The sequence below is a fragment of the Cibotium barometz genome, chromosome 2, assembly GCF_041138505.1.
Source record: "Cibotium barometz isolate CiBa-2024 chromosome 2, ASM4113850v1, whole genome shotgun sequence".
Taxonomy (NCBI): Eukaryota; Viridiplantae; Streptophyta; class Polypodiopsida; order Cyatheales; family Cibotiaceae; genus Cibotium; species Cibotium barometz.
Genome location: NC_141047.1, coordinates 58,073,326 through 58,095,096, shown reverse-complemented (window position 1 = coordinate 58,095,096; position 21,771 = coordinate 58,073,326). Strand labels below are relative to the sequence as shown.

Below are 21,771 nucleotides of genomic sequence, written 5' to 3'. Positions count from 1 at the left end.
GGATGACTGTCATCATCCCTTGTCTACACATGGACTACAAAACTTGTCATCCTTTCTTCTTGGCATTCTTGACTGAAAACCTTGCCATTCCTCATATCCACACCAAGTTTGATGTTGAAAACCTTGCATTTGTTCTACTTTGTCCCCTTGCCTGCAAATCCCTGTCCCTTAACATAGCGATGGTCTTCTTTCCGACGATGATCATGCCTTTGCCCCACCCTTGGAACTGTCCTTGAGACCCTATGGTATGCCCCTTTGAGCATACAACTCCCATGGCTGCTTTGGTGTGGTTTTGCCTACTGCTGACCAGCCCCATGACTGCCACCTTGGCTGCATTTATTGCTATGGATCTGTGCACCTTCCAGTGTTTAGCTTGGCTGAGCGTCATGCTCTGATACCAATGTGGCATGTGGAAGTCTTGAGTGACTTGATCCAGCCCTAAGCCTACTGATTAGGAACACAAGTGCAAAAGCAATGAGTAGACAGAGAGAGATGAACTATGTTTTCATCAGTATATTGATATGATTTAAAAAGATGTCTTTGACTCTACAACTTTTGTGGCCTTTGGCCTTCTGAAATGGACTAACTTCTGACCTAATGGATTGACTAATGACCTGCCCCCATCTGGTGATCAGATGATCTAATGACTGAGCTTGCTATTTATAGGCTCATGGATTCACATACCTGACTGCTGTCGGCTAGCAGAGGACAAGCCGCATCTTCATTTAATGACCTCCAATTGGTTACACTGAATATGGGCTTCTTCTTTGCTTGCCAGAGCCTACTTATGCCCTAAATCCAACCTAAACTTGCTGCATGATCAGGGATTAGCCAGGAGATTTTGGTCCTCGTGTGTGCATGTGACACTTACTGTACACACTTGGCGAGGACTTCGCCAGAAACGCTTCGTGGCAAACACTGAGAAAAGCAAGTGAATATGATGATTTGGCTACCCACGTATATATATGCACCAATACTTCTAGTCGGCCAGTAGTAGTGCGTTTGGCCACCTGTACCTGACTGCCACGCCAACAATGCCACACCTACCGCCACCACATCAGCACTGCCACTTGAGCTGTCTGACTTTGTGTGTCGGTTGGTATATGATGTCCGGCTGTGCCCTGCATAGTCATAGGTGTGTTGCAATGGGTACTGGATATGTTGGGAAAGTATGAATAAGAAGACCTTGCTTACTTCATTTAGTCGTAGGTGTGTCACAATGGGTACTGGATATGTTGGGAAAGTATGCATAAGAAGACCTTGCCACATCAGCACCGCCATGTGTCACCTGAGTTGACTCTGTATGTTGGCTGGTATATGATGTCCGGCTGTGCCCTGTGTGAGGTGAAAAAAAGAAAGAAAGACCACTGCCTCTATAGCCCTTCATCAAAAGCTGTAACAGTTGTGGGTGCCACCTTTGTCCCCTGTGGTATAACATTATTCACTTGAGCTTCTGTTGGTTGTACTCTTTCCAGCACGGTTCTCATCGGTACCGCTTCTACCCTTCTCATTTCAGGTCTTACTGCCCACTGGAACCATCCCCAGCTGGTTCATCCGTTGTAATTTCCAATCCTTTGATTTGGCTATCTCCACCGCATCCTCATACGACCTGGGCTTCTTTAATTCCACTTTCCAGCGAATACCTCCCTTCAATCCTGCAATAAAACGATCCTTCTTCATCATGTCCGGAGGTACCTGATCATCCCCCAAAGCCTTGCACAAAGTCTCCCACAACAAAGAGAATTTCTTCACATAATCATCAATTGGCTCCAATTCGCCCTGTGTCAATCCCTGCTCTTCATGCCAAACTCTGTCTGGATCCTCAATCTTCTTGAACCTGTTCAAAAGTGCAGTCTTCAATCCATCCTCAGTCATTGGAATGCGTGGCTCAGCATCCTTTAACGACTCTTCAAAAGTTCTGGACCATGCCTTCGCATCTCCCTTCAAGCAGATATTCAGCAACCGCAATACCTGTGCCGACTCATTGATGTGATTGCTTATGCATGCAACCTCCATCCTTTCCAGAAAATCTGCTACATCTTCATTAGGACCACCAAAAAACTCTGGATACGACATGATTTTGATCCCTAAGCTTCACTTCAAACCCAAGAAAAAAAACTGGAAACACCTTCCTTCAATCTCCTACTCTGGGGCATACACCCTCGTAAGAGAAATCCCTGAGCTATCCTCTGTGGGGGCGCCAGAAGAATGTGAGGTGAAAAAAAGAAAGAAAGACCACTGCCTCTATAGCCCTTCACCTCCCAAACTTGGAAAATACAAACACAACGGAGGCACCACCAGCCACCGGCTGGAACACTTCTCACTCTTCACCACCCACCCACACCAGAAAGAACAGCTCAAAACCACGATAGACAGTTATGATTCAACAAAAACACACAACACCATACACATTGTACAAACTCAGCAATTACACCAAAAACTAGGACTCTGGCCAGGATTTACTGCCAAGGGAATCCACCCTTGTGTCTGACAACCAAGCCTCTGTCTCCCGGTCTCTGCACTCTTCAGAGGGCGCCCCACCAGCAACCCTCAACTCTCTGGTCTTCTCCCTGCATCCGGTCCATCCACCAGTCTTCGGCACTACCAGCCACCTCTGCATCTGCTTTACGTGCCAGTGACACTTGAGACGGCCTCCAACTCTGCACTGCGCTCTAGGCTCTCTCTCTCATCAGCATCCACTCTCTGCCTGCAGTCGTCGCCCACACAAAACCAGCCACTTCTCTCTTCAGAGGGCGCCCCACCAGCAACCCTCAACTTCAGCAGCTCTCACTCTCTATGTGTCGTGACCAGCAGCTTCGCCAACCACAGAGTCTCTGCAGCTTTCCCTGGTCGTCCGCTTCTCTCTCACAAGGCAGCAACCCCTTGTATCTGGCCCATCGACTAGTCCATCTCTTTGCCTGCAGCCAGCCTTCCTCAACTGACCACCAGTCCTTCGTACCAAGGCAGCTCCTAACCTTCGCGTCTTCGCCAGCTACACTTGCGCACCCAGCGGCTACCACACCAGCCCGACTGCTTTCTCTCCACACTCGCTGCAGCACCTTCAGCTCCCAAGCCGTCTTCTACAGGGCGGCTACTTTGTCTTCGGCGCCTGCTCGCTCCATCGAGAGCCACGTCTCTCCCTCTTGGCGTCCGCCTTTTCCACTTCAAAAACCCGGACTCGCCACGTCTGTCAACCCTCGCTCGAGACGGCAACCTTCACCACTTTTGCTCACCCAGAATCACCCGCCCGGTGTCCACACCAGGGGCCGCCCCAGCAGCCCGTCTTCTCTACGCACCCAAAGGCCTGCAGCCCTTCGCTAACCCTGTGCGTCCGCTAGCACACCTTACAGAGAGCCTTTTTGCACAAGGCGGCCAACCTTTCTTTTCCACGCCGTGGTCTGCAGAATCCCCCAGCCCTCTACAAGGCGGCTTCTCACAAGGCGGCTACTATCCCTTCTTCGCGCCCGGTATCTGCACGATTCCAGCAGCGGTCTCTCTCCTCCACAAGGCGGCCATCTTCACAGCTTTGCGTCTTCGCCACCACCTTCTAGATGGTGTGCTGGCAGCCAAATGAATCCCAACGTGGACCTTTCACAAGTTGGCCACGTTAATTCATATTTTTTTATTTTTTTATTTTTGTTAAAGTCTCAAAGATGGCCATACAATGCTACAAGGGCCCCTTGCTTCTCCTTGCTTCAAGTGAACATACTGCGCTCACACTTTCCAAAAGTATATCTGCCCACAGCTTGTAATCAGCAGCATCATGACTTACCAAACACGATCATTCCCCTTGCTCCAAAGGCGGCCTCTCTTCCGAATGAGTCGGTGCCCTGCATTTAGTAACCACCCGCACACCACACTGCTGCAATAAAAACCTTCCAAATCTCCAGTATCTGCTCCAAAAAAACAACACGCGTGTACCAGCTCACTGCAAAACCATTCACTCTATACATTTGCCAGGGCATTCAGGGCAAAGCTTATTCGCAAACCACGCACACCATATGTACACAGACCCAAAACACCTTTCAGATTTTTGCCTAACACCCTGTGTAGTTGTAGGTGTGTCACAATGGGTACTGGATATGTTGGAAAAGTATGCATAAGAAGACCTTGCCTGCTTCATTTAGACTCATGCAGACTCTTTACATGCAAGAACTAATGCTATGTGCGAGACCTGTCTGCAAGAATTTTTAATGCAAACCCTAATCCAAGGTGTGTTAAACCTGTCTGCAGAGAGCCCTAATGCACAGCCCTAGTGCAACTTGCTATCTGCAAACCCTAACGCATAACCTAGCTGCCTGCAAACCCTAACACACTAGCCAAAATACCTCAGAATCACCTCAGACGAGGAGAACTACTAGTAGAAAGGTGGCTTGATGCTCTGATACAAATGTAACATGATCGCGGAAGCTGATCGTGATTAAGTCTAATTAATGCTAATCCATTCCATGAATTGCAACTACAAAAAGATCAGGCAGTATAGACCTTATCTACTATATATTGCCAAAACATGATCATATACAATGAAGACACATATCCAAACTTAGTATGTTTGTATGCTATGCAAACTTGCTACAAATGCATAACCCTAAACCGATGTCCTCAATTCGCCCTTCCTGCCCTAGGGTATTGGCATTGCAGATTTGGCATGGGATGCCCCCATCTGTCCCTTAGATGCCTATTCATTGGTATCCTTTAGGGTTGGTCAGCTGATTAATTGGTTGGCTCTCAACTGGCAATTGCACCAAGGGGCCCAATTGTGACAAGTGGCTAATTAACTCCACAATGCACCTTACCATGGCTGCCTGGTGGGTGCCCAAAATGCTGCCATATCTGTCCATACTCGCCCTAGGACTCTGCCCTTTAGGTGGCTGCAGTAGAAGGCCATGTCTATGTGCATCCAACTTAGGGCATGCACGTGACAACTTTGCTACAGCTCGTCTTGAAATTGGTATTTGGATAAGGAGATTGTTTATGTTTGTTGCCTGTATTTAGTAACAACGATCTTCACAGTTGACTGTCCCAATATGCTCTGCCACAAGAGGAGTCCAAACCTGTGTTTGATTGATGATGAATTTACATGTTGATTGTTTAACAGGTTCGTTCAGCGACTTTGGATACATGGCTTCCAGAGCAGGTGGCCTTCATGCAAGGTGGGTTCCACTTAGTCCGTGCATGGAGTCTTGCTTATTGCTAATAAGCCCTTCATTCTTTAGATTATTCTGTTATTTTGATCTTCTGGTTATGAGCAGGTATGGGGAATGCCAAGGCTAATGCTTTCTGGGAAGCAGAGCTTCCTAGTGCTTTCAAGCGTCCCAGTGAGAATGACCATGGAGGTCTTGAATCATTTATTCGCTCCAAGTATATTTTATTACCATCCCAAAAATACTTATTGGGTGCCCGTTCAACTTTTACAATCACCATTTGGATTGATGATACTTTCAAGATGGAGATTATAAGAGGGGAGAGAGCTAGGACTTTAGGACACAGCAAGCTCTATCTTTACCTCAGTTCTAACTTGTCATGAGTTCTTTGTTAGGTATGAGGCAAGAAGGTGGGTTCCAAGAAGCAACAAGTCACCTTCAAGAGCACATGAGGAGAGACGCTTGTCCACTGATCGGCCCAGAAGGAGCTTGGATAATCGGAAGGAGGGGAAAAATGTTAACTTTGAAAAAGGTGACAGCAAGGGCCATGATGCCTCAGAGTTTCCAGAACCACGGAGAAATGATCCTGAGGATGAGAATCAAGAGATTTCTCGAGCTTCTCGGTCTCCGAGTCGGCACATTGCCACATCATCTGTGTCTTCCTCTGAAACTTCTGGCAGCAAGGTGAGGGCTTTTTTTGTCTCAAGTTGTCTACATCATTTTACTGAGCTTACTATTAGTACCTTTTGTGTGTTTAAATTCTCATGGTGCTACATTTATTTTGACCTCATGAGGAGACAGGAAAGTGTAAGACACTCATTAGTTTTACCTGCTCCCAAGGCACCACAAAATCCTGTACACCCGGTGCAAGCTGAGACTGTACAAAAAACGTTCAAAGTTGAAGCTCCTACTGACCCTTTTGATCTTCTCAACGTTGAAGAGACTTCGCAGATTGGAAGTGTTACTGCTTCACCTCTTCCATCGGATGTCCAATCCTGGGCTCCCTTCCAATGTAAGAAGCAACTCCATGGCATCACGTGTATGCATGCTTGTACATATGTTCTATACACATGTGGATTGGTTAGTGCAGTGAATTGAGTGTTTTCATGGGAAATATCAAGGCCTAGGTGATACAATGCGTACATAGAGTTTTAGCTATGAACACAGTCAAGGACATGTGTGTAGAATTCTGAGCTTGTTGTTCAGTGCAATCTGGAGTAATTGCAGTCTGTGCATGTATGGCTCAAGGAAACTGCTTGAACTGTGTAAACCAGGCTTTCCTAATTTGCGAAGTTGCAGCTGCAGAACCTAAACCTGTTGTGGAGAATCCTGGCAATTCTGACCAACCGATCCCAGGTGCTGGTGAACAATTGAGTTCTGCACTGCCTTCTGCTCCTACTGCTGAATGTACAACACAAAATGACATCATGGCAGGGCTAGAAGATCTTTTTATAGGTTCACCAGAAGTATCGTTGAAAGCATCAGATGCCCCTCAGCCTCAAAAGGATGTGAAGAAGGAGGATATATTGAGTCTCTTTGGTCAGGTTAGATGCTGGGCATTATGTTGTTTAGGAAATTGAGAAAGCATACAGAAATCTGCAACTATGAATTTAGATATCTACTGTGACTATGTAATGCAGACATCTATTGCATCCCCTTACGTGGCTCATCAGCAACAGATGGCTGCTCTCTTAGCGCAAAGACAGTCCATACTTATGGCTGCAACTACAGCATCTGGGGTGAAGATGCCTAGTGCGATTCCGGGAAACCAGCAACTGCAAGAGTTGAACAGTGTATTTGGCAATCTAGGAAGTGGATCAGCATGGTCAGTTGGTGGTTCTCAACTGGCTGGAATGATCAACAATGCTGGAATTCCGTTTGCAGGGCAGGTAAGGCTTGTAGGTATTAATGATAAAATTTTGGAGGGGCTCTTATACAGAGCAAGGTTTTTAAAAAATGAAGTTCAAGTACAAGTTCCTTCCCTTTTAATTCACGGGCTCAGCAATATCTAAGAAAGTATAGTTGGAAGGAACTATTTAATGATAAAATTTCAGAAGGCATGTACCTAAGAAAAGTTATTTCCTCCAAATGAAGCATTCACAATCACACATTTCTCATTGCTTTTGTAAAGGTGGCACTTTGTGTGTGTGTGTGAGAAGCTTGATACTTGGTAACACTGAGTTTGTGGGAGCTTTGACATGTATAAGGGCGATTGGGTTGCAGTTGTGTATCACCATCGCAATCATGTCAAACGCTTGGATAGTGCAAGGTTGTACAAAATTATGCATTACTAAGGAAGTTCCGAACGTGTAACATGGTTGCAGAAGCTAATCTTGATTAACGCTAATTAATGCCAATCACTTAATGTTGCAAATAACATTAGACAAAAGCAAGATGACCTAATCTATTGTATATTGCCACAATATGATTATATACAATGACAATCTTGGATCTAGGTTTAGATCTTGTTTCTTATCCTATGTGCGTTAATGCAACACCTGGAAAAGGTTACTGTCCGGGATGTTCCCAGGCTGAATCAAACTCTTGTTTGCTGATCCTCAACTCACCCTTCCTGATTTGGGGTACTGGTGTTTTGGCGTGGGATGCTCTCATTCGACCCCTGAGCCGCCTATTTATAGTTTCGGTATGGCTGATCGGATGATCCAGTGTTGGTTGGTTGGCTGCCAATTGTGTGTGATGTAGCTTTATACTTGGACGCATGTTCTGGGGATCTTGGACAGCCCCTGGGCCTTCTGAATGTTCACATGGCATCTCTCTCTGCTTGATGCATGTGACATCCCCTCCTCCTAAACTTGGAGCACTGGGGCGTATGATGCACCTTTGCTCTGTTTCTAGTCTGGTTCTATTGTAGGTACAATTTGTTCTCTTTTGGCACTTTTTCTCCCTCCTTGGGGAAGAGGGGAAGCCGTAAGCAATTACAACACCCTTGTGTCATCCAAACTCTCTGGCTTTGCCTCCAACAGTATCTCCACCGGATCTGCAGCCACGAAAAGTGTTGCAGTACTTGTTTCATCCTCCTTTGTGCTGGATTAGGAAAGACACACTTGTAGCTCTACTGGATCTACTGCCGTGGAAAGTGTTGCAGCACTTGCTTCATCCTCCTTTGTGCTGGATTAGGAAAGACACGCTTGAAGCTCATCGGATAAACGCTGGCCTAGCTCTGCTGTGGCCAACTGCATTGCTACTGGTCCCTCTGAGATAGTGTCCTCTAGAAGCTCCTTCCATACTCGGAAGCTCTTTGGCACATTTGATAATGCCCTTGATTGTCACGTGCACACGTTAATCCAGTGCCACGTAGACATGACTATTCCTTACAGCCGCCTTAAGGGCAAAGTTAGAGGTCGTATATGGGCAGTTTGGAGCCAATTTGGTGGCCCTATAGGTGCTTGGAGGTGCCCAGGAGATTTACCAATGGTTGGGACATATTATGGACACAATATGAACACATTTTATGACATTTTTGATGACTTTTTATGGCTTGAAAAGTGAAAACCGACCTGATTACGACTTGCTATCACTTTCCTATATAAAGGCAAGTCATGGATTATTCATAATCATTCAGAGACAGAGATTGCAGAGCCAAGACCAAGGACATGGAGTCTAACAGTTTGGATTAGCCAAGTACATCTCCAAATCAGCATTTTCCATTAATGCACAGTGGAGAACAGTAAGCATAAGTTCATTCATAGCATTCATAGTCTAGATCTACATTGGATCTATGACAATCATTGTAATTACTCATTCATTCAGTAATATATAGTAGGAGTAGGTTAGGTAAAGATTCTCTCTCTTCTCCTTCTCTCTACACTATGTCATGAGCATGTGATTAGCGTTAATCTTTATTGCTTTGCGTTAATCATCATTAAGCACCGCATAGTAGTCATATTGCATTGATTGAGTTCCAACCCCTCGTGGCTCCATCGTGGTACTTAGCATTGCTGCCACATAAGCAGACAACTTGCTTGTTACTAGCTCCATGTCATTAATAATCTGTTTCCACTGGATATCATTGTCATGTGCACCACATCTGTGAGTGCCACATGGACACGGTTTCTGGTTGCAGTCACTATCTTGGCAAGATAAGAGGTAGGATATACTGTGTTTGGGGCTGTTTTGACATCTTAAATGGTGCTTGGACGTGTACAGTAGATTAGGGTTATCTTTCTCGTCTTCTAGATGTTTGCTAAACATGGGATTAGTGTTAATCTCTTTTGCTCAAGATGCACACTTCTGCAACACATGTAAGAGTGGTATCAGAGCATAGGTCAGCCTAGGCCAGTTCCTAGCTAGAGTTTTTGCATGTTGTATTAGGGTTTGCAGGCCAGTGTTTTCGGCCCTAGATTTAGTGTGCAAAGTGGGTTTGTAAGCTGCATGTAGACTAGGACTAGCAAAAGTTTTAGCCTAGGTCTAACCTAGGTAGGAAATGGCTTCTTTTGGATACTCCCTTGACAAGATCCTAGCTATAGGAGTTGTGGAGATTACTCATGGGATCAGTGAGTGTTTCTTGGACTGGGACATATAGCTTGGACATGGAGAACTTGGGCATGGAGCTTGGACATGGAACATGAAGCTTGGACATAAACATGGAACTTGGACATATAGGTTGGGCATGAAGCTTGGACATGAACATGGTGCACAGAGCTTAGATATGGAGCTTGGATTTTGGACTAGTATTTGGACTTGGACTTGGACTTGAATTTGGATTCATTGGACTTGGAATCCATTGGATTTGGATATTGGATCTGGTACTAGCCCGGTGAGGGATACTTGTGGGTCATCCTCGTGGTGTGCTCGAATCAGAGATCTTGTGCGTCGACATCGACATCGACTTGGATATCCTACATCAGCATATTTGTTTGTTTTGTATTCATTGATTGTATTGATCCTGGCCAGCGTGCCTGTGGATTGTTCCTGAATAAATTCCTGAAAGGGGGCGGGGCCTGTTCCTCGCTCAATGTGGTGTACTATGCAAGATCTCCATTCCCTTTTCTCTCTCCCCTCTCTCTCTCTTTATATTTTTAATCTCTTGGACACGGGGTTGAGTCTGTCACTGCATGCCCCGCTGGGCTTACAGGAGCTTCATGATGAAGAGTCTGCTAATAGCCAGAGGGCTATGGGAGATTTTCACCAGGCAAGAGCCTCGTCCTACGACACCCAACAACGCCTAGCACCTCCCCGGTAACACTAAAAGGGACTCAAACTGTGGCACAAGTGGTGTGAGGCATTTCAGCACCACCGTCTCAACCCACTGAAGATCAAAGACGATGGGATGCTAGTGGCGCTAAAGTAATGGTCTCACATCCAATCTTGCAACTCTGCAAGGGCTGCCCAGGTGGTCCTCGAGACCATGTTCCAGTTGCGTAATGAAGCACGAGTCGTGTACCTAATGCAAGAGATGGACAACTTGACCATGAACGAGGGTGATTCCATCAATGATCACCTTACCAAGGTAACAGACCTAGAACAGCTCTAGAATATAGATGAGGTAGTAGATAACCGAAAATTGGTCACCACCATTCTTAACTCCTTACTTTGAATCTCTCTATGGGAGGAGGCGGCAATCCTATATCCTTTGAGGAGCTAGTTCGATTACTTCTCCATGAGCAATAGACAAGGACGAACAGATCCAAGGGTGATGTAAGCAGAGGAGACCAAGCCTTCTTCTTTAGGGACAAGGCAAAGTGGACTCGTCACACAGGATGACACCGAGAAGAAGAAAGGTAATTTTCATTATTGCCACGAGCCAGGGCACTACATTGAAGAGTGTCGCAAGAGGCTTGCAAAGCGGAAAGTTGATGAAGACCGTACAAACTTTGCTATTTCCTTCGACAACAAGAAGCAATAACCAGAAGAAAAAGCAAACCTAGTCAATGATGACTGGGCTTTCTAGCCACATAATCACTATGGGGGGAATGTTAAATATTAATATTGATTAATGTGGGAATAAACAAGAGCTAGGTGGTTGTGTAAACTAGCACTTTATTTAGGCTTTAAATAAAGCGGTTCCAATGTGTGTGAACAACTGCTAGTGTGTTTGAATTCTGTTGTGTGGGAATAGCCTCTTAGAAGTATATTATGTGAAGTAGTGATGTGTGGCAAAGGGACACCTATTAGGGACACATGGCATCATATTTGGCATATGGGGCATATGTGGTGGCAGCATATGCCTCACCATTGTAAAGGGGGTCTCTCCTATAAAAAGGACCTATCTCTATAATGAAATTATCCTTTCCACTACTCTTGTATTTCCCTTAATCCCTTTGCTATAATCTTGTTGGTCAATGTCTCTTTCTCTCTCTCTCTCACTCCCCATTAGACGTGTGCTTGCACTCTCACCCTAAGGCAGTCTTGGGTTGCTCCTGAATCCTATGCGATTCCATCATGACATTTATCCTTCCTACCATGACCTATGCCATCGGCCCTTCTATCACCATCTTGATGATCTCGACTCTTTCCCGGAGCCTTGCTTGAAAGTTGGTGCGCTTCTTCCTCCTATTCCAGCTCGTCGATGCAATGCTTGTCGTGCTTCTTCCTCCCTCAAAATTCCTCATCTGCCCGCTTCCATTCAGCCTCAAGTTCTTCTTGTTTCCACCTATACTCCACTTTAATCTCTCCAATCCTCTTGCCAATTGCAGGCATCTATCTCCTCACATCCACGTTTGTACTCTTCCATCAAGGCTACATTCCCCTCTGCTAGGGTGAGGATCGCAAGAAAACTGATATAAAACCTGTTTTAATGGTTTTTGGGCGATAAAAACATCCTAAAAGCAGTTTTTAGGGTTTTTGAAATTTATAGGGTTTTTGAAATTTCTGTCCATACAGTTCCGTACAGGCGTCCGTATCGCCCATGCATATGCCCACACAAGTCTAGGGCTGATCGTACATCTGAAAAGCAAGTTGGAGAAGGTGTTGATGGCGAAGAAGAAACTCTTCATGATCATAATGATGTCTGCACACACTCCAGGATCTCCTTCAATCTTCAATGACCTTGTTCATGATAAAAAATATCATGAATCCAAATCCAAGTCCAAGTCCAAGTCCAAATCCTAGTCCAAAATCCAAGCTCCATATCTAAGCTGTGTTCCATGTTCATGTCTAAGCTTCATGCCCAACCTATATGTCCAAGTTCCATGTTTATGTCCAAGCTTTATGCCCAAGTTCTCCATGTCTAAGTTATATGTCCAAGTCCAAGAAACACTCGCTCATCCCATGAGTAATCTCCACAACTCCTATAGCCTTGTCCATGAAGAAAACCATGGAAAAGCTCTTTCTCGCAAGAAAACTGATATAAAACCTGTTTTAATGGTTTTTGGGCGATAAAAACATCCAAAAACAGTTTTTAGGGTATTTGGAGCAATTTTAGGATTTCTAAAATTTATAGGGTCTTTGAATTTTTTGTCCGTACAGTTCTGTACATATCCGTACATGCGTCCGTATCGCCCATGCATATGCCCACACAAGTCTAGGGCTGATCGTACATCTGAAAAGCAAGTTGGAGAAGGTGTTGATGGCGAAGAAGAAACTCTTCATGATCATAATGATGTCCACACACACTCCACGATCTCCTTCAATCTTCAATGACCTTGTTCATGGTACTACAAGAGAAGTCCAATCCTTTTTTATACTTGTAAGAGATCCTGCTTTTTGCCAAAAAGTCTTAATGCTTTTGCTTTGCCTTTTTAAGCTTTGCTTTTCTCTTTTTACTTTTATTAATAAAATATTACTCAACTTTTGCTTTTTGGTCTTAGAGCTGCTTTTTGAGAAAGCGCCTTTTAGCTTTTTGGTCCGGCTAGTCTCCTCTTTCAAATGGTGCCCTTGGCTCGCGGTCAACCTTGTTTGACTTTTTGCTTTTTGACCAAGAATGGTGTTTTTTCTTAATCAAACCTTATGGACTCTGTCCCCATGTCTTCTTCCACCTGTCTAGTGTCCAGGCATGGATTTCATCATGTGAAATAGAGCTAGGAGGACCAAATAGTTACATTCCCTCCCTCTTATATCACAGTTGTCCTCAACTGCGGACCGCAAGTGTTCCAAGCACATCCATATCCCTGGTACATCCATATGTTCCTGGTACATCCATATGTTTCACGGTACATCGAGTACATCCATATGTTTCAAGTATATCCGTGTGTTCCAAGTACATGAAGTTTTTCTATAGGTTTGAAGATACTAGCCCTATTTGGTGAGCTTTTGCATCTGGTCTTTTCCCATATCTGTAGTGTCATCTACTCATCTGGTAATATCTCAATGCCTTTTCTTTGACCGATGTCCTTGTTCTTGATGGTATATCTTCATGGCCTGTCACATGTATTAGATAAAATAAATGCATATTTACACAAGCTAGTCAACAAACAAGTATGCATCATTCGCGTCTACTGGGTATTCCAGGTAGTACTGGCCAGATAGTCTGGAGCCTAGTGGACTATCACATGCCATAAATCCAAGCATTGTCCATTCATCAAAAACAGCACACAAAGTCAAAGAAATTCAGACATACATCAGTATGCAATGCAAGTAATGATCCTCTTGTTCATGGATTGTCTTGTCTGGTTTCATCGAAACCATGCTGAGCCATCTGGTCACTAGGACCACTTAGACTTTTCCTCAAGGCCATCTGGTCACTAGGATCGCTCGAGAGTTCATCAGTAGTCCTCTGGGCCATCTGGTCGCAATGACCGCCCGATTGCGAAATCCAATACAGTCATCTGGGTCATCTGGTCGCAATGATCGTCCGATTGCGAAATCCAATACAGTCATCTGGGCCATTGTCAAATCCCCACGGATCTCCTCGTGATCGATCTTGGTTCGAAACTCAAATCTTGCAAACGAACGAACAAACAAACAAGCAAGGGAATGCAGGCCTGACTCACCTCCCAACCATGACAGCCGTGGGCAAGCCCACAGTCTTGGCTGTCCCCACCAAGCCATGAGCTGAGCTAACTAGGTTGACGTACCGACCAATCTCCTCCTCGCGACGTCCCATACCGCTACGAAGCTGTCCTCGCGGGCCTCGAGACTGCTGTCGGCCTCAGCTGCACAAAGCAGGTGCACGTCTGCACTAGATCCAGGCTCCAAGACCATAGAGCTCTCACAAACTCGCGAGACTCTCTATAATACAATAACTAATCTTGGCCACCCTTTTATAGGCTCTTGGCCGGTCATCGGGCGTCCACACTTGGGCGCCCGTCCGTCCATACTTGAGTGCCCGCCCGTTAGTATTTCCCTAACTCAGCTCGTCAATCAGCCTGCCTAGTTCCAAGCTTCCCCAAGCCTCGACACTAGTCTTGCATGCGTATAGCACAAGGTAGATACACACTGTGCACATGACATACTCCCCTTCCTCTAAGAGCTCACTCCTGAGCTCACTAAAAAGCTAGGGTAATCTCTCTGAAGAGTAGTCAATGTCTCCCATGTAGCGTCCTCCTCAACACGATCCTTCCACTTAATCTTGTATTCCGTAATAAGCGTATTACGCAATCGTCGTTTACGAAATCCAAGAATCTTTTCAGGTTCGTGCGGAACAAATGTCATGTCCTCGACATCTATAATTTCTTGAGAAGTAACTAACTGATCTACTCCACTCAGTACTTCCTTAAGTCTACTGACATATACAGGATGAACTTTCACATGAGAAGGCAAATCCAATTCATATGCAACTGAACCAATCTGTCGTGTAACACGAAATGGTCCACAGTATCTAGGGGATAATTTCGGAGATCTACCTGTCCGTAAAGTCTTGGAATCTTTCGGAACTCGCAAATACACTATCGTTCCTTCAGAGAACTCTCTAGGTGAACGATGTCTATTAGAATAAAACCTGTCTCGGTCTTGAGCACTTCTAATAGATTCCTTTGCAACTTGTAACATTTCCTCCATATCTTGCAAAAAATTACGTGCTGCATCATGCTGAAGTCTTGAGAATCCTACTGTAACAGGTGATCTTGGTTGAATGTAGACTTGTTATTAGGGATTGAGTGGTTTAAGACTCTTGAAGTCAAGATAGATTAGTCTAGTCATATTTTTTCTTTTCAGCATAGGGACACCAAGTATAGTATTTTAGGTGATTGTATCCATCCCTCTCAGGGACCTCTTGTAAATACAATTGATTTTGGAAATATAATGGATTCTTCTTTGTATACCGCTTTCCATTGTGTATTGATTCCACTTTCTTCCTTTCTCATCCCTTCTTTGGATGTAAATGAATTAAGTGTGTTTGAAAGCAAAGAATTACAGAAGATACTTGATTCATTTCAAGATGTATTTCCTAAGGAACTGCCATCGGGTTTACCACCTGAACGGGCAGTAGATCATTGTATTGACTTGATGCTTGGTGCTCATCCTGTGAGTATTCCATCTTATAGGATGAGCCAAGCCGAGGAAGATGAATTGGCTAAACAACTCGAAGATTATTTGAGGATGGGCCAGATCCGTCCAAGTAAATCACCTTGGGGTGCACTTGTGTTGCTTAGGAGAAAGAAGGACAATACTTGGAGAATGTGTATAGATTACAAGAGATTGAACAAGCTGACCATTAAGAACCGTTATCCTCTCCCTAGATCAGATGACCTGATTGACCGGTTAGCAGGAGTGAAATATTTCACGAAGATAGATTTATGTACTGGCTATCACCAGATACGTATTCTTGAAAGGCATGTCGAAAGAACCACCTTTCGGACTAGGTATGGCCATTACGAGTTTCTCGTATTATCTTTTGGGTTAACCAATGCTCCAGCCACTTTCCAGCAAATGATGAACGATCTTTTTCGTGAACATTAGGGAAGATTTGTGGTGGTGTTCCTGGATGATATTTTGATTTATACTCGTACTCTTGAGGATCATGTCAGACACCTCAAAGTTGTTTCCAACTTCTCAAAAACAAGTTTCCAAAAATCACTCGTAAACTTAGAGTCCTTATCACTGACTATGTCGTGCGGTAACCCGTACAGTCTAAACAATTGCTCGATAAACTGCCGTGCTAATTGCGTAGCTGTAATAGTCTTCCGGGTTGATAAAAATCTAGCCATTTTTGTCAAGCGATCCACCAACAACCCAAATAGAATCGTGGCCTTGATGTGTTCTTGGCAATCCGGTAATAAAATCCATAGAAATACTTTCCCATTTATTACTTGGGATTTGCAAAGGATGCAACAACCCAGCCTGTCTAAAGCATTCAGCTTTATTTGCCTGATAAAACAAGTTTCCAAAAATCACTCGTAAACTTAAGTCCCTATCACTAACTATGTCCTGCGGTAACCCGTACAGTCTAAACAATTGCTCGATAAACTGCCGAGCTAATTGCGTAGGTGTAATAGTCTTCCGGGTCGATAAAAATCTAGCCATTTTTGTCAAGCGATCCACCACAACCCAAATAGAATTGGGCCTTGATGTGTTCTTGGCAATCCGGTAATAAAATCCATGGAAATACTTTCCCATTTATTACCTGGGATTTGCAAAGGATGCAACAACCCAGCCTGTCTAAAGCTCCTTCTCAAGGGTTGGCCAACGAGATTGAGTGTCGTCTAGCTTTTTACTTTCAAAAGCAACCGGTCTACCATCTTGAAATAAAGCAGTCTTGATAGCATAGTCACTGGCATCAGTTTCAAGAACATAAGGCCGACTAGGATCAGGCAATGCTAAGATAGGTGCTTCCTTGACTTTATCTTTCAAAAGTTTGAAGGCCATATCCAAATCGTTATTCCAAGTGATAGGTTGATTTGACTTACGTCCACGACCTTTCAATAAGTCGGTCATCGGTAGTGTGAGCTGAGAGTACTCCCGTACAGATTTCCGAAGAAAAACAACAAAACCGAGAAAAGAACGAAGTTGTTTCAGTGTTCGCGGTATAGGCCAGTCCAAAACCTTGACAAAATTTGTGTATCACAGATCCCGGACATTAGGTCCAAGATTCTTAAGGAGTGTCACGACTCCCCTTCTGCTGGACACCCTGGGGTACACAGGGCACTATCATTAGTGAAACACACTTTTTATTGGCCGAAGATGAAAGGGTATGTAGAAGATTATGTTCTCAAGTGTCAAATTTGTCAGGCAAATAAAGCTGAACGCTTTAGACAGGCTGGGTTGTTGCATCCTTTGCAAATCCCAGGTAATAAATGGGAAAGTATTTCCATGGATTTTATTACCGGATTGCCAAGAACACATCAAGGCCACGATTCTATTTGGGTTGTGGTAGATCGCTTGACAAAAATGGCTAGATTTTTACCAACCCGGAAGACTATTACAGCTACGCAATTAGCTCGGCAGTTTATTGAGCAATTGTTTAGACTGTACGGGTTACCGCAGGACATAGTCAGTGATAGGGACTCTAAGTTTACGAGTGATTTTTGGAACTTGTTTTTGAGAAGTTGGAAACAACTTTGAATTTGGGTTCCTCAGATCATCCTGAATCTGATGGCCAGACTGAAAGAGTGAATCAGATTTTGGAGGATATGCTTCGGGCATATGTATCCAAAAGACAGAGTTCATGGGAGGATTATCTGCCTATGTTAGAATTTGCTTATAACAGTACTAAGGATACGAGTACAGGGTTTAGTCCTTTCATGCTTATGTATAGTTTTCAACCAAGATCACTTGTTACAGTAGGATTCTCAGGACTTCAACATGATGCAGCACGTAATTTTTTACAAGATATGCAGGAAATGTTACAAGTTGCAAAGGAATCTATTAGAAGTGCTCAAGACCGAGACAGGTTTTATTCTAATAGACATCGTTCACCTAGAGAGTTCTCTGAAGGAACGATAGTGTATTTGCGAGTTCCGAAAGATTCCGAGACTTTACGGACAGGTAGATCTCCGAAATTATCCCCTAGATACTGTGGATCATTTCGTGTTACACGACAGATTGGTTCAGTTGCATATGAATTGGATTTGCCTTCTCATGTGAAAGTTCATCCTGTATTTCATGTCAGTAGACTTAAGGAAGTACTGAGTGGAGTAGATCAGTTAGTTACTTCTCAAGAAATTATAGATGTCGAGGACATGACATTTGTTCCGCACGAACTTGAAAAGATTCTTGGATTTCGTAAACGACGATTGCGTAATACGCTTATTATTGAATACAAGATCAAGTGGAAGGATGGTGTTGAGGAGGACGCTACATGGGAGACATTGACTACTCTTCAGAGAGATTACCCTGGCTTTTTAGTGAGCTCAGGAGTGAGCTCTTAGAGGAAGGGGAGTATGCCATGTGCACAGTGTGTATCTGCCGTGTGCTACACGCATGCAAGACTAGTTTCGAGGCTTGGGGAAGCTTGGAACTAGGCAGGCTGATTGACGAGCTGAGTTAGGGAACTAGGCAAGCTTGGAACTAGGCAGGCTGATTGACGAGCTGAGTTAGGGAAATACTAACGGGCGGACACCCAAGTATGGACGGGCGGGCGGCCAAGTGTGGACGCCCAATGACCGGCCAAGAGCCTATAAAAGGGTGGCCAAGGTTAGTTATTGGGATGTAGAGTGTCTCGCGAGTTTGTGAGAGCTCTATGGTCTTGGAGCCTGGATCTAGTGCAGACATGCACCTGCTTTACGCAGCCGAGGCCGGCAGCAGTCTAGAGGCCCACGAGGGCAGCTTCGTGGCGGTATGGGACGTTGCGAGGAGGAGATTGGTCAGTACGTCATCCTAGTTAGCTTAGCTCGTGGCTCGGTGGGGACAGCCAAGACTGTGGGCTTGCCCACGGCTGTCATGGTTGGGAGGTGAGTCAGGCCTGCACCCCCTTGCTTGTTTGTTTGTTCGTTTGTTTGCAGGATTCGAGTTTCGAACCAAGATCGATCACGAGGGGATCCGTGGGGATTTGACAGGGATTCGAGTTTCGAACCAAGATCGATCACGAGGAGATCCGTGGGGATTTGACAGTGGTATCAGAGCATACCTTGTGAACGAGCAAGTCGGTAGGTAGAGAAGAAGAGGTCGAAGAATGGTATGTGTTAAAAAGCTTGCTGTTTTTTCTGTGCATACTGCAGATTTCAGATTTAGTATGTGTTTTTTCTTCATCAAAGAGACCCATGTTGATGGGAGATGGTAGTTAAGTACGGTTGATGTCTTTGCAAAGAAGAGGCATGTTTTGTTATGCAGTCGCATGTACTGTCGTGAGAGAAAAACAAAAAAAAGCATGTTTGCTTTTCGTTGCTTTTTGGCGCACGTGAGAGAGAGCGAAGTATGCGAGGTGTTGTATAAACTGTTGGTTGACGTGCAGGCGGACAAGCATGCGAAGGCGCCCAAGGCTGTGTAGGCAGGCGGCCTTGGCCTGTGTAGCCAGGCGGCCAGGCCTGCCACGTAGCCAGGCGGCCAGGCCTGTGCAGTCGGGCAAGCATGGACGCAAGCTAGCGCAGGTTGCCGCAGGTTGCTCTGACCGCCTGAGCATAGGCACCAGCAGGACCGGGCGTGGTGGCTGACGACGGGCGAGGTGGCCAACGGCAGGCGGGCGTGGCGCCGGCAGGAAGGCTGGCGAAAGCAGCAACGCATGTGACGCCAGGCCGCTAGCGTTAATCCTGGAGAGAAGAGAGAGAAAAAAAAAACTAGGAAAGCTTACGTTTTTTTTTGGAGTTTAAATTTTTTTAAAAAAAGTTTTAAAAGACCCCTCCTTGAAGGTTTCCAAGGTGTCTTATTTTTTTTTAATAAAGAAAATAGAATATATATATATATATATATATATATATATATATATATATATATATATTCAAGAAAAAAAACAAAAACAAAACAAAACAAAACAAAACAAAACACAAAAGCAAAGCAAAAGCTAAGCCTAGCTTTTGGAGATTTTTGGCTTTTGAAACCTTTATAAACTCCCTCAAGTGGGCTTCTTGCCACACATCTCTCAAGTTTTCAAGTTTTCAAGCTCTCAAGCTCTCGAGTTCACTTGCACTTTTGTTGTGCAAAGATCGAATTTTCTCTCCACGTACCCTCTTCACGATGTCGACCCAAGAATCAGAGTTAGAGCTCCTCGTGGAACGCGAAGGCTTGCTGGCTACCGAAGGTATCGATGCCGATCTTTTTGACGATTTTTTGCAAAATCAGATTTCCAAGAGTTCAAAGTAGCTCTCAAAACTTCTTTGACGGACCGTCAGGCACAAATCGCAGCCCTGATGCAGGCTTTGCAGAACTCCATCGCTCTATTGACCACTACCCTCTCTACTTTCTCGGGTATGGATACCTTGGCCTTTGCTTTAGGCCCCAACATTACTCCGGAACCGTTCGGGGGCGAGCAAAAGCAGCAAACCATGGAGATCGTGGACACGTGGCTACATAAGTGGCAAGTTTACTTTCAGTTTCATCCATATGATTGTGGAAAGAAGATCCAGTTTTAGCAGCACGTTTCCTATCCGGCAAAGCTTTGCTTTGGTGGAAGGAACTCAACCCTAAGCCAACGACTTGGGAACAATTCGAAGACGTTTTCAAGAAAGAATTCCTCAAGAAAGAGGATGATTACGATGTTGCCCGGTTTTCAGCTTTGACCATGACCTCGAAGCACCTCACTTATGAGGTCTACCTCCAGAAGTTTCGTGACTTGCAGATGAAAGCTACAAAGATGGATCCCACTACTCTTTTGGGGTTTTTCGTAGCTGGTTTACCAGACTCGTACCGATTACAGGTTAAAAATAACAAATGTAAAATATTGGATGAGGCCATTCATTCAGCTCGTATCTATGATGATACGATGGTCTCTTCCAAGTCGAAACCCGTTACCGAGCAGGGGAACAAGCATAAACGAAAGTTCTTCGCACCTATGGCTAACACGACTGAAGGCAAGTCTTCGGACCAACCTTCGAAGAATTCAAGTTCGACACCAGCCAAGAAGAAACGACTCCTTAGGGCTTTGAAGCTCAAGAAGGAAGGACGTTGTTTTATCTGCGAAGAAAAAGGACACATGCGTAATGAGTGCCCGAAGCAAAAGGGTACCAAGTCAAACGTAGGACCCAAGCCAAAGGCAGCTAACCAGTTGTCTTTGAGAGGTACGTCAATTACTGTACTTTCTCGCCCTAGTACTTGTTATGATTGTCTGTTCAATTCTAAGGTATTTGGCTTGCATGATCTTCTCCGAGTTTATGGAGAAGTGAATGGCCATAAAATTCACATTCTTTTAGACCCTCGCACTTCGCATAACTTTGTTAACTACAAACTTGTGCAGAAATTGAGTCTTGATACGACACTCAGCGACCATACCTATGAGGTACGCCTACCTGCAGGAAGGCAAGTTTGGGATCGCAAGGTGGAGATGCTTCCAATCCAGATTCAGGACTGCAAAGACACTCTGGAATGCTATGTTATGCATCTAGAGAATGTAGACTTGTTATTAGGGATTGAGTGGTTTAAGACTCTTGACGTCCAGATAGATTGGTCTAGTCATATTTTTTCTTTTCAGCATAGGGACACCAAGTATAGTATTTTAGGTGATTGTATCCATCCCTCTCAGGGACCTCTTGTAAATACAATTGATTTTGAAAATATAATGGATTCTTCTTTGTATACTGCTTTCCATCCCTCTCAGGGACCTCTTGTAAATACAATTGATTTTGGAAATATAATGGATTCTTCTTTGTATACTGCTTTCCATTGTGTATTGATTCCACTTTCTTCTTTTCTCATCCCTTCC

General features: G+C 44.6%; 1 protein-coding gene across 7 annotated transcripts in view; it reads left to right on the top strand.

Annotated features, from left to right (window-relative positions):
• The window catches only part of LOC147641265 (ADP-ribosylation factor GTPase-activating protein AGD5-like), a 55,106-nt gene that overhangs the window by 22,012 nt on the left and 11,323 nt on the right, over positions 1-21,771 (top strand). For all 7 annotated transcript variants that reach the window (XM_086819835.1, XM_086819838.1, XM_086819846.1 and 4 more), the window contains 6 exons: positions 5,099-5,153; positions 5,253-5,361; positions 5,540-5,828; positions 5,946-6,156; positions 6,444-6,688; positions 6,785-7,033. In XM_086819835.1, the coding sequence (XP_086675961.1) occupies positions 5,099-5,153; positions 5,253-5,361; positions 5,540-5,828; positions 5,946-6,156; positions 6,444-6,688; positions 6,785-7,033 (1,158 nt within the window). The remainder of the gene's footprint in view (positions 1-5,098; positions 5,154-5,252; positions 5,362-5,539; positions 5,829-5,945; positions 6,157-6,443; positions 6,689-6,784; positions 7,034-21,771) is intronic.